Genomic DNA, 12,382 nt, shown 5'->3' on the forward strand with positions numbered 1-12,382 from the left:
CTGGACATCACACTTCAGGAAGGATGTGAAGGCTTTGGAGAGGGTACAGAAAAGATTTATCTGAACAGTTTAAAGTTTATTTATTAGTGTCACAAGTAGACTTACATTAACACCGCAATCCACACTCTGGCGCCTATTTGGGTACACTGAGGGAGAATTTAGCATGGCCAATGCACCTAACTAGCACATCTTTCAGACTGTGGGAGGAAACTGGAGCACCCGGAGAAAACCCATGCAGACACGGGTAGAGCGTACAAACTCCACACATTCAGCCAAGGCCAGAATCAAACCTCAGGTTCCTGGAGCTTGGAGGCAGCAGTGCTAATCTCTGTGGTGTTCCACATAACTGAAGGAGGAAAAAAAATTGCAAGGCCATAGGGGGCTAACTGGAACTGCCCCTCAAATGAGTCAGCACACATGCAGTGGGCTGAATGGCCTCCTTTCCTGCTGTACGTTTTTCAAGGCAATATGCTAATTTATTCTTATCAATGCTTGGCCTCCTAAAAGTAATTTTTAGGCAGGCTCTATGCTAACCAGTATTCACGCAGCATCTGGGAGTTATGTGCTTCCTACATCACAGTTAGGTGCTCAGTGCAATCAAGGACGTTTCTGTTAATTGTCTTCCTCTTCCTCTGAGTTTGGGTCGAAGTTTGATTAAAATGCGTGAACTTGCTGCTTTGCTGAAGTGCCGGTCCTTGTGTGAAATTGCAGAGTGCGTACTAAAGAGATATTTGACAACGGGGAAACTTCATGTCCTTATTCAGTGCACCTCTGGGCACACTTTGCAACACCATCGAGGAAATAGTAGCCAGCAATAAAGAGAAGCCTGGCAGAGGGTGGCCATACACTAATGCGGGTTCAAATTTCACCCTGGCGCTTTGGGAATTTGAATTCAGTGTTGGAATATCTCGAAATTAGATGCCAGTATCAGTCAGTGCCCACGGCGCTGTTGTTTTGCAGTAAAATCTGGCTCACCAATGTCTCACCGATATGAGCCTTTAGTGTCCACATTAACGTGGTTGATGACCTCTGAATCATCCCAGCCAGTCACTCAGTTATATCAGACCTCTCCCGAGCAATAGAATCTCCACAGTACAGAAGGAGGCCATTCGGCCCATCGAGTCTGCACTGACCACAATTTCACCAAGGCCCTACCCCATTAACCCTATGTATTTATGCTGCTAATCCCCCCCGACACAAAGGGGCAATTTAGCATGGCCAATCCACCTAACCTGCACATCTTTGGACTGTGGGAGGAAACCAGAGCACCAGGAGGAAACCCATGCTAGGGTAGCTGGAATGTGTAAACTCCACACAGGCAGTCCCCCAAGGCCAGAATTGAACCTGTGTCCCTGGAGCTGTGAGGCAGCAGTGCTAACCACTGTGCCAGCGTGCCGCCCCAAATGTCAGCATTGTCAGTGATACCCATATCCTAATGATGAATGGTTGCGTTGAAACCCTGGCTGGCAATTCTCCCCTCCATCTGTCGTTTCTCCGCTGCTGTCGAGCCTGACATTGGCTACTTTATTGAAAATGAGATTTCTGAGGATCAGTTCCATATTGGGCTGTCACGGTGGCACAGTGTTCAGCACTGCTGCCTCACAGCGCCAGGGACCCAGGTTCAATTCCTGGTTTGGGTCACTGTCTCTGCGGAATCTTCACATTCTCCCGGCATCTCCATGGGTCTGAAAGACGTGCTGGTTAGGTTCATTGGCCATGCTAGATTCTTCCTCAGTGTGTCCGAACAGGCGCCAGAGTGTAACTTCATTGCAGTGTTCATGTCAGTCTACTTGTGATATTAATAAATAGTAAATGAACTTCAACATTGAGTCTTGCAGTAAGCTGATAAAACAACTTATATAATCAATTAGTCCGAAGGTGTGCGGGTTAGGTTGATTGGCCATGCTAAATTGACTCTAATGCCAGTGGGATTAGCAGAGTAAATGAGGGTTATGGGAATAGGGCCTGGGTGGGATTGTAGTCGGTTACAGACACAATGGCCCTAAAAGCCTGTATCGTGGGGATTTTTTGGCAAGACTGCAACTGATTACTGATAATAATCATAAACCAATGCTTACCCATCCATGTGAGATTTCTCTGCCCATTCTTTCTCTGAAGCAGGTTAACTCATTGAAGGAGTGGTAGAGAAATGTCACCTGATTTAATTACCAGTGAAAAATTGAAACTTTTGGTATCTCCAGTGTTCAGTAACAATCAATATTGATGACCGACGGCAAGTAACTGCTTACACCGCGCTTCCTTTTACCAAATTCTGTTAATGTTTTGCAATGTACACAAAGGATGCTTGACTGAATTTATTTAGGGTTTGTCCCTGTCTGTCACTGAGCACTGTGGGAGGTGAGAATTTGACTCACTCCCGCACCTGCCCTGCAATTAACTTTTGTTAACACATCATTGCTCAGCTCACAAACGGCATGTGGTAACCGAAGCTGTGCATTTCAAACTTCCATGCTTAATGTGCAACCCCCGCTCACATACCATCACTATTCCATTTTCCCAAACTCTCGCACTGACTCACTGATTCCCCACAATGGAGCAGCATGGTGGCACAGTGGATCGCACTACTGACGCATAGCACCAAGGACCAGGTTCACTTCTGGCCTTGGGTGACTGTGTGTGGAATTTGCATGTTCTCCCCGTGTCTGCGTGGGAGAACCGGGTGCTCCAGGTTCCTTCCACAGTCCAAAAACACACAGGTTAGGTGAACTAGCCAATGTGCGGGATTACAGGTATATGAAGGGGTCTGGATGGGATGCTCTTTTGGAGAGTTGGTGCAGACTCAATGGGCCAAATGCCTTCCTTCCCCACTGTAGAGTTTCTATTTATTTCATATGTTTTGCCTCCCAATCCATCACTTTTTCCTAGGAGCTAATCTATCCAGTGCAAAATTGGCAGGGTGCATTCAGCTGTTTTAAAGGCCTTTAGAATCAAGGATAAAGTCACGGTTTGCATGAGTCAATGAAAAAGAAGTAGAAAATACTGGATACACTCAGCAGGTCTGGCAGCATCTGTGGAGAGATAAAAACAGGGTTAACAAGTGGGATTTTCCAACTCCCCTCAGCCCAAAACTGGAAAATCCTGCCCAAGGTCAACGGACCTTTACATGGTCCACCACCCCCTCCCCTCCTCCCCCGCCAGTCATGAATCCCGTGGCAAGCGGGACAGGAAAACTCCCTCTGATGCTTTTAGTCTGTTTGACTTCAGAGTTTTATCTCTGGAAGATTCAAAGGAAGTTTAATGTATTTAAAAGACATTATTGCCCACATTTCTCTAAAATGAACGGTCGGGCATTTTGTGAACTACGCTTTCATCCACAAATATCTCTAATAGTCATTCCTAACTTCTGATTGCAGATGTAAGACAGTAGCACAGTGGTTAGCACTGCTGCCTCACAGCGTCAGAGACCTGGATTCAATTCCCGGCTCGGGTCACTGTCTGTGCAGAGCCTGTATTCTCCACGTGCCTGTATGGGTTTCCTCCAGGTGCTCCAGTTCCCTCTCAAAGTCTGAAAGATGTGCTGGTTAGGTGCATTGGCCATGCTCAATTCTCCCTCAGTGTACCCGAACAGGGAATTGTGGCGATGGGGGATTTTCACAGTATCTTCATTGCAGAGTTATTGTAAGCCTACTTGTGGCACTAATAAATAAACTTTAAAACAACATTTTTCAAAATCGGTTTCTTCGTGGTGTTGTGTATAAAGCTGACAAATTGTGTCATACAGCTTGAATTCAGTGACTTTGAATTGAAAAGGGTAGACAACAACAACTTTCCATTATATAGCATCTGTAGTGTAGTAAAATGGGCCAAGGCTACTCAGCAGAAGATTAAGAGACATAACTTGGTGTCTTTGCCACATAAGGAGATATTCCCAATGGGTAAAATGTAGTTTTAGGAAGCGTCTTAAAGGAGGAAGTGAGGCTGAGAAGTGTAAGAAGGTAGTTCCAGAGCTTTAGAATCCTACAGTGCAGAAGGAGGCCATTTGGCCCATTGAATCTGCACTGACCACAATCCCACCCAGGCCTCATTCCCGTAACTTCACTTATTTAGCCTGTGGTCCCCCTGACACTGAGGGGCAATTTAGTGTGGCCAATCCAGCTAAGCCACACAACTTTGGACTATGGGAGGGAACGGGAGCACCCGGAGGAAACCCACGCAGAGAATGAGCAAATTCCACACAGACTCAAAGCCGGAATTGAACCCAGGTCTCTGGCGCTGTGAAGCAGCAGTGCTGCCCACTGTGTGACCGTACAGCTGTATTTGGCTGTATTTAATGTTGCATTTAAATAAGTGTTGCTGCTTTCCTGCAGGAAGTCGATATTCCCCGCACTAAAGTTGAATGGCGGGCTATTCATGTGGAATTAATTTATTCTGAGAACAACGTTCATTGATAACTCTCAATTATCCAGGCGTTGTACCTCTCACAGGAGCATGAGTGGGCCTTTCAACGCTTTGAGCCACTCCTGACATTTAGTAAAGTGATTGCTGATCTCCTCTTCAAACCCATTCACCCACCTGTTGCTTCATATTCTCCGATATCCATAACTCTGTCAGCATCGGCTCATTGCGCTGTCATTGTTAGTCAGACAGTTGTGGGTTCAAGTACCTTTCCCCAGGGACTTGAACAGGTATTCCAGACAGGCACTCCGATGGAGTACTGAAGGGGTGCTGTGCTGCTGGAGCCACTGTCTTCCAATGAGATGTCAAAACGAGACCCCGTCTTCCCACCTCAAGATAAAAAGTCCTGTGGCACCACTAAGCCAGGAAGTTCTGCCCACAACTAATGCCACTGCAACATGTTGGACAAGATCGTCCAGCCTCCCAGTTGCATATTTCCCGCCAGTGGGAGGTGGCGCGTTGTTTGCTAGCGGCAGGATTCTCCAATCCCACTGCTGTCAATGAGAATTCCCACCGATGTCACCCCGTGCTGGTGGGAAACCCACGGGTGGGGGTGCACTGCCGGCAGGATTGGAGAATCCTGCTGGCGTGGAAAGCTGGAAAATTCCGGCTGTTATCTTGTCATTATCACTACTGGGGGGACCTTACTGTGCTCAAATTGGCCTAGACTACAACAGTGGCGCCCTGGTCTGTAAGACACATTGTGCTGCCTTGAGCTTGCAAAAGGTGCTATATAAATGCAAAAACTTCTGTTGTTCCCTTTTCTAAATAAAATTGATCCAACATGCACAGGTCTTCGGGGAAAGAGAGTTCAAAGTTTCTGACTAACCTTTCTGTGACCAAAGTGCCTCCTGATTTTAGAATGATTGAGATTGAATTTCAGATTCTGCCCCACTATTTTATTAATTCGTGTCACAAGTAGGTTTACATTAACACTGCAATGAAGTGACTGTGAAAAATCCCTAGCCGCCACACTCCGGCACCTGTTCGGGTACACTGAGGGAGAATTTAGCACGGCCGATGCACCTAAAAAGCACATTTTTTTTACTGTGTGAGGAAACCGGAGCACCTGGAGGAAACCCATGCAGACATGGGGAGAATGTGCAGACTCCGCACAGGCAGTGACCCAAGCCGGGAATGGAACCCAGGTCCTGGCACCGTGAGGCAGTAGTGCTAACCACTGTGCCGCCCACTCGCTGCACATCGTAGGGATTCTCCAGAAAGAATGATAGATGAGAGTTTACCATCGCACCTGGTGAAAGCAGTGATTTTGCCAGCTGGAGTCAGCCAACTTTATCCTCCCGATTGTCCTACACAGCACAGACTGAATGAAACAGTTAACTTTCCCCGACACAGATTGTGCAGCTCGAGAGGTTGAGGCAGATTGATTAGTTGATCTGTCCTCCTTATTACCAGAGTGCCAGCTTTACAATCTGACTGCTTTATGAGGCTCTAAAAATAAAGCACCCCTCCCTCCTCCTCCCGCCACCCACCCCACCTCCTCCCACTGATGTTACACAGTATGCAGCTTGTGGGGCCTGCTCTGGCAGTAGGGTATCTTGTTTTGGGAATCACCTGATGGAGAGCAAGCCTTTATTAAGCTGGCTCGCTGTCAAGTGCTCCAGTTTTGTCTGAAGGCGCAGCGATTGAAATTCAAGCACTCTCCTGCCTTCATCACACTCACCCTCATGAGAATAACAAGGCAGCGGATGAGAATTGCCCTCCGACTGTGGATGCCTGTTCTGATGCTCAGGATAGTCGTGGCTGAAGAATGGGCTTCTGGCTTCAACTCAAACACCTGCAGGCTGGCAAGTAGAAACTGGGTCTGTTTGCTGCAGATGAGACTTTGCTTTTTTTTTAACAAAAGAGACAAATCTGAGACTTCGTTATTGTAACACTTGCGAATTCTGATGCCTAATATGTTGTGGTGCTTTCCTGTGTGACCAGTGTGTTTTTCTAGCATGAGTGTATTTGCATGTGGAGTGATTTTTGTTTTAAATATCCCCCTGACTAAATAGTAATGTTTTTCACGTGAACCTTCATTCAGATTCAGGGCAGCATTCATCCGCATGCAATTATTATCCTTCCAAACACTAATGGGATGGAGCTGTTGGTTTGCTACGAGGATGAAGGGGTCTACATAAACACCTACGGTCGGATCACCAAGGAGATGGTCGTGCAGTGGGGAGAGATGCCCACTTCGATTGGTATGTGTACACTTTCCAGCTCTTTGTTGACAGAAGAGCGCTTTATTTCTCAGTGTCAATCCTGCCTCCTTCCTCCCACACCTATTTCCTTCTCAAAAAGTCACTTGCTGATCTGTACGAGGGGAATTCAGCCGCATACTTACTAAATATCTAGTCTTGTATCTACCCACATGTTAGCTTCTCTCCCTTACACAGATCAGTGCTTTTTATTTCAACTCCCGCATGCCTTTGAATATTTAAAAATGTTTGTGGGTGGCTGTCGTCTCTCACTCACCAGCTCTCTCCCAAGGGAAACTTCTAAATAATTCACAAATCCATGTGCTACGTAATTGTTTTAACACAGAGCCGTGGTGCTCCCCTCCGAATGTTACTTGCAGTGTTTCGCATCAACCCCCGCATCCTTTTAAAGAAAGATCAAGCAATATATGCTGTAAATCCAAAATAAAGCAGAAAATAAAGCTGGAAAGACTCAGTAAGACCCAAGGTCCCTGTGCAGAGAGGAACAAGAGGAACACTGGCAGGGGAAAGACTGTGGAACTTGGAAACAGGGGGTCGCGCAGGCGGTCTGCAGTTTTTAACTGCAGGAGGTCTTGCCAAAGAAAGATCCGGTGCAGCGTTCCCTCCCGATTCTCAGGCTGGCAGTTTGGAAGTTCTTCGGCACAAGAGCAAGTGGACAAAGCAGACAGAGGTTGTGGTGGGGATGAGGGTAGGGGTTTGGGAGAGGTGAGAGATCTTGGAGCTGGGAGTGGGTGAGCTAGTCGAGCCTAGAGGAAACTCATGCTCCTTCTGACACCCACATGCACCACTGTAAAGGGCCAGCACGGTGGCACAGTGGTGAGCACTGCTGCCTCACAGTGCCAGGGACCCGGGTTCAGTTCAGGCCTCGGGTCACTGTCTGTGCAGAGTTCTCCCTGTTGCTCTGAGCTTGTAAAAGGTGCTATGTAAATGCAAAAACTTCTGTTGTTCTCTTTTCTAAATAAAACAGCTCCGATTGATCCAACATCCACAGGTCTTCGGGGAAAGAGAGTTCAAAATTTCTGACTAACCTTTCTGTGATCAAAGTGCCTCCTGATTTTAGAATGACTGAGATTGAATTTCAAATTTTGCCCCACTATTTTATTAATTCGTGTCACAAGCCGGTTTACATTAACACTGCAATGAAGTGACTGTGAAAATTCCCTCTGCGTGGGTTTCCTCCGGGTGCTCCGGTTTCCTCCCACACTCCTGCGATGTGCAGATTTGGTTGATTGGCCATGCTGATTTGACCCTTAGTGTCAGGGGGATTTAGCAGGGGGATACGGGGATAGGGTCTGGGTGGGATTGTTGTCAGGGCAGGCTGCATTGCCTCCTTCTGCACGGCAGGGATTCTATGATTCTATTAAAGGTCTTTCCCTCATGGAATTGGGTCAGTTCGAGACAGGCTGGGGTCAGATTGGAAATTTTTAGAAGTTTTAACTTCCCATGCGATCCAATCGCATCTTGTTTAAATGATCCTATTTGACTCCGTACGGATGCTGGCTGACCTGCTGTGTGCTTTCAAGTGTTTTCAGATTTATTGTCTTTTCACAAGATAGCCTCATTTGTTTTCCCTTTTTTGTACTGTAACTGAATGCTGCAAAGAGAAATGAGCCCACTTGGATAGATTTAAGACTCTCGCTCCAGACTTGCTCATCCCGCCAGTGACCTCAAAAGCAGTTGTCAGCCTGGGTAATGGAAAGAAAGAATTGCCCTTAATGACACCCATCAGAAGTTCAGGAAATGCCAAAGCACCTTTCTGCCAATGAAATAGTTTTGAAAGCGTAGCCACTGCTATAACGTGGCAAATGCAGCAACGAGTTTACACATAACAAACTCTCTGCAACAGCAATGTGAAAATGAGCAGATAATCTGTTTTTGATTTGCTTTATTATTGTCACATGTATACAGTGAAAAGTATTGTTTCTTGCGCTCTATACGGACAAAGCAAACTGTATATAGAGAAGGAAAGGAGAGGAAACAGAACGTACTGTTACAGTCACAGCTAAGGTGTAGAGAAAGATCAACTTAATGCGAGGTAGGTCCATTCAAAAGTCTGATGGCAGCAGAGAAGAAGTTGTTCTTGAGTGGGTTTGTACGTGATCTCAGACTTCTGTATCCTTTGCCCGACAGAAGAAGGTGGAAGAGTGTATGTCTGGTGATTATGCTGGCTGCTTTTCCGAGGGCAGAGGGAAATATAGACAGAATCAGTGGAAGGGAGACTGGTTTGCGTGATGGATTGGGCTTCATTCACGTTTCTAGTTTCTAGTTCTTCTTTCTAGTTTCTTGTGGTCTGGGGCAGAGAGAAGCCATACCAAGCTGTGATACAACAGAAAGAATGCTTTCTATGGTGCATCTGTAAAAGTTGTTGAGAGTCATAACAGACATGACGAATATCCTTAGCCTCCCGAGGGGGGGAAATAGAGGCTTTGGTGAGCTTTCTTAACAATAGTGTTTTGTAGTGATGTTGGTGGAGGGATAAATATTGGCCAGGGAGAACTCCTATGTTCTCCTTTGGGATCGTTGATTTGATTTGATTTGATTCATTATTGTCACATGTATTGGGATACAGTGAAAAGTATCTAGCATTCTATACAAACAAAACACACCGTCATAGAACACAGGGGACAGCAGGAAAGGAGACAGTGCAGAATATAGTGTTGCCATTACAGATCGGGTGAAGAGTAAGAATAGCTTAATATAAGTTAGGTCCATTCAAAAGTCAGATGGCAGCAGGGAAGAAGTTGTTCTTGAGTTGGCTGGTACATGTTTTCAGACTTTTGTATCTTTTTCCCGATGGAAGAAGGTGGAAGAGAGTATGTCCAGGGTGCGTGGGGTCCTTTAGTCTGCTGGCTGCTTTTCCAGGCAATGACAAATGTAGATAGCGTCAATAGATGGGAGGCTGGTTTGCGTGATGGACTGGGCTTCGTTTATGACACTTTGTAGTTTCTTGCAGCCTTGACCAGCCGCACCAAGCTGTGATACAACCAGAAAGAATGCTTTCTATGGTAGATCTTTTACATCCATTGGAGAGGTCAGACGGAGTCTCATATTAATGTCTCATCCAAAAGGTGGCACCTTTGACAGTGCAGCACTCCCTCAGTAGGGACAGGAAATGCTAAGCCCTCTGTTATGGAACTGGGACTAACGGCATTCCGACTCAGAGGTAGGAAGGATGCCCATTAGACAAGGCTAACATTAACTGGTGTCCATAAAGGCCAGCTCAAGATTCCCGTCATAGCATTGGCCAACAGGCTTGAGAAAATGGACAGCAAGAACCCAGGCAGCAAACTGTTTTAATATTGACTGAAGTTTAAGATTTCACTTTTTGAAGTTACATTGTAGTGGCTCATTAGTTTCCATGGGTGCAACTGCCCCGAGTCTGGAAAATCCTGCCCAACGTCAACGGGCCTCTAACTGGACTACCAAATTTTGAGTCCGGCCCTCGGGTGAGTGAGATATTCTTTCAGAGAGTCGATACAGACGCAATGGGCCAGATAGCTTCTTTCTATACTGTAGGAATTCTATGGTTTTATATTCCCCATGGGTCAGAAAATGGAGCTTTCAACTTTATAAACTCAAGCAATGCCAATACTTCATTTCTCCCTGGCGGCACGGTGGCACAGTGGTTAGCACTGCTGCCTCACAGCGCCAGGGAGCCGGGTTCAATTCTGCCCTTGGGTGACTGTCTGTGTGGCCATGCTAAATTGAGCCTAGTGACAGGGGGATTAGCAGGGTAAATGAGTGGGGTTATGGGGATAGGATTGTGGTCAGTGCAGACTCGATAGGCCATGTGGCTTCCTTCTGCATTGTAGGAATTCTATGATCTTCCTGTTGCTTTCCCAGATTTTCCTACCAGATCCCATGGTGCTATGTTTGATGGGGAAAAGCAGTTGGGTGAGCAAAGATACATAACCTGGGTTGGCACGGATGATTATTTGCGGCTACACTGTTAGTGAGACAGCGGTCCCTGGAGAGAAGAGCGATTACGGAGCTAGTTTAGAATCTGTCTGATTGGACTCATATTCCTATGCTGCATTTTAATCACAGCACAAAACAGTGCAATAAATGAAGCTATCTCGTAAAACAATTTTACAAACAGGAAACGCTGGAAGACATTCAACAGGCCACCCAACAACATTGCAGAGAAAAACAGAGTCACCTCAAGAGTCTTTCAAAGATAATGGGGGATAAGTTGGGGAAGTGCACTTGAAGATTATCCCATCGGATCATTCATGAGCTCAATGAGTGATGGAGCAGATTTGATGGGCCAAATGGCCCATTTTTGCTCCTATGTCCTGTGATCCAAGTCAACTCCTATCAAGACTTATTTAAATTTGATTTGATTTATTATTGTCACATGTATTAGTATACAGTGAAAAGTATTGTTTCTTGCACACTATACAGACAAAGCATACCATTCATAGAGAAGGAAAAGAGAGAGTGCACAAAGCAGTGTTACAGTCATAGCTAGGGTGTAGAGAAAGAGCAAGGTCAATTCTGCCATTCAGTAAAATCATAGAATCATAGAATCCTTGCAGTGCTGAAGGAAGCTATTTGGCCCATCGAGTGTGTACCAACTCTTCCCCACAGTATCCCACCTAGGCTCTTTCCCCATAACTCCATGTATTTACCCCAATAATCCCCCTAACCTACACATCCTGAATGAATTTAGCATGGAAAATTCTGAAGAGGTTTGACAGCGTAGACACTAAGAGCTGGCTTCCTCTGGGAATCTTCAACAGTCTCAGGATAAGGGGTCAATCAGCTAGTACTGGAAGGAGGAAGAAGTTTTTCACTCAAAGGGTTGTAAATCTTTGGAGTTTCCTGCCCCAGAGGGTTGTGGATGCTCCACCGTTGAATATATTAGATGTTGAGGCAAAGAGAGGTTTGGTGTCTCAGGAAATTGGAGGACACAGCGAACGGACAGGAAAATGGAGTTGAAACCTAATATCAGTCATGGTCATATTGAATGGGGGAGCAGGCCTGACAGACCATATGGTCTGCTCCACCTCAGCCTGCACCCGCCCCTTTCCTTCTCCCCGATGTACTCTAGCAACTGGATGTTTTGTCTGCATAGAGCGCAAGAAACAATATTCTTCATTGTATTTGAATACACATGACAATAATCAATCAAATCAAATCCTGCTCCTATTTCTTAAGTTTTATTGCAGAACTGTTACAGTGCAGAAGGAAGCCATTCAGCCTATCATGCCAGTGCTGGCCCTCCAGAGTGGCAAATTAACTAGAGTTACTCCCCTGCCTTCTTCCTGTAGCCCTGCACATTCTTCCTTTTCTGTATGTTCACCCAAAGCTAGGTGACGAACAATTCTCATTATGTTTTGCTATCTTTTCATATGTCCTGATATAGTACCACTTGTAAGAACATAAGAACATAAGAAATAGGAGCAGGAGTAGGCCAACTAGCCCTTCGAGCCTGCCCCGCCATTCAATAAGATCATGGCTGATCTGTCGTAGCTCAGTTCCACATTCCCGCCCTCTCCCCATAACCCTTAATCCCCTCTCTTATCAAAAACCCATCAACCCGCGTCTTAAAAATATTTAGCGAGGTAGCCTCCACCACTTCAACGGGCAGAGAATTCCAGAGATTCACCACCCTTTGAGTGAAGAAGTTCCTCCTCAACTCCGTTCTAAACCGCCCCCCCTTTATCTTGAGGCTGTGCCCCCTAGTCCTACTATCCTTTCTGAGCGGGAAGAGTCTCTCCACCTCTATCCTATCCATC

The 12,382-nt window shown here is 46.0% G+C and overlaps 1 protein-coding gene across 1 annotated transcript in view; it reads left to right on the top strand.

The window, feature by feature from the left end:
• LOC145342331 (mitogen-activated protein kinase kinase kinase kinase 4) overlaps positions 1–12,382 on the top strand; it is a 281,028-nt gene that overhangs the window by 250,975 nt on the left and 17,671 nt on the right. The window contains exon 28 of the mRNA XM_080187822.1: positions 6,464–6,623. Within this exon, the coding sequence (XP_080043948.1) occupies positions 6,464–6,623 (160 nt within the window). The remainder of the gene's footprint in view (positions 1–6,463; positions 6,624–12,382) is intronic.

The sequence above is a fragment of the Carcharhinus amblyrhynchos genome, chromosome 4, assembly GCF_965287045.1.
Source record: "Carcharhinus amblyrhynchos chromosome 4, sCarAmb.v2.hapA, whole genome shotgun sequence".
NCBI classification, from domain to species: domain Eukaryota; kingdom Metazoa; phylum Chordata; class Chondrichthyes; order Carcharhiniformes; family Carcharhinidae; genus Carcharhinus; species Carcharhinus amblyrhynchos.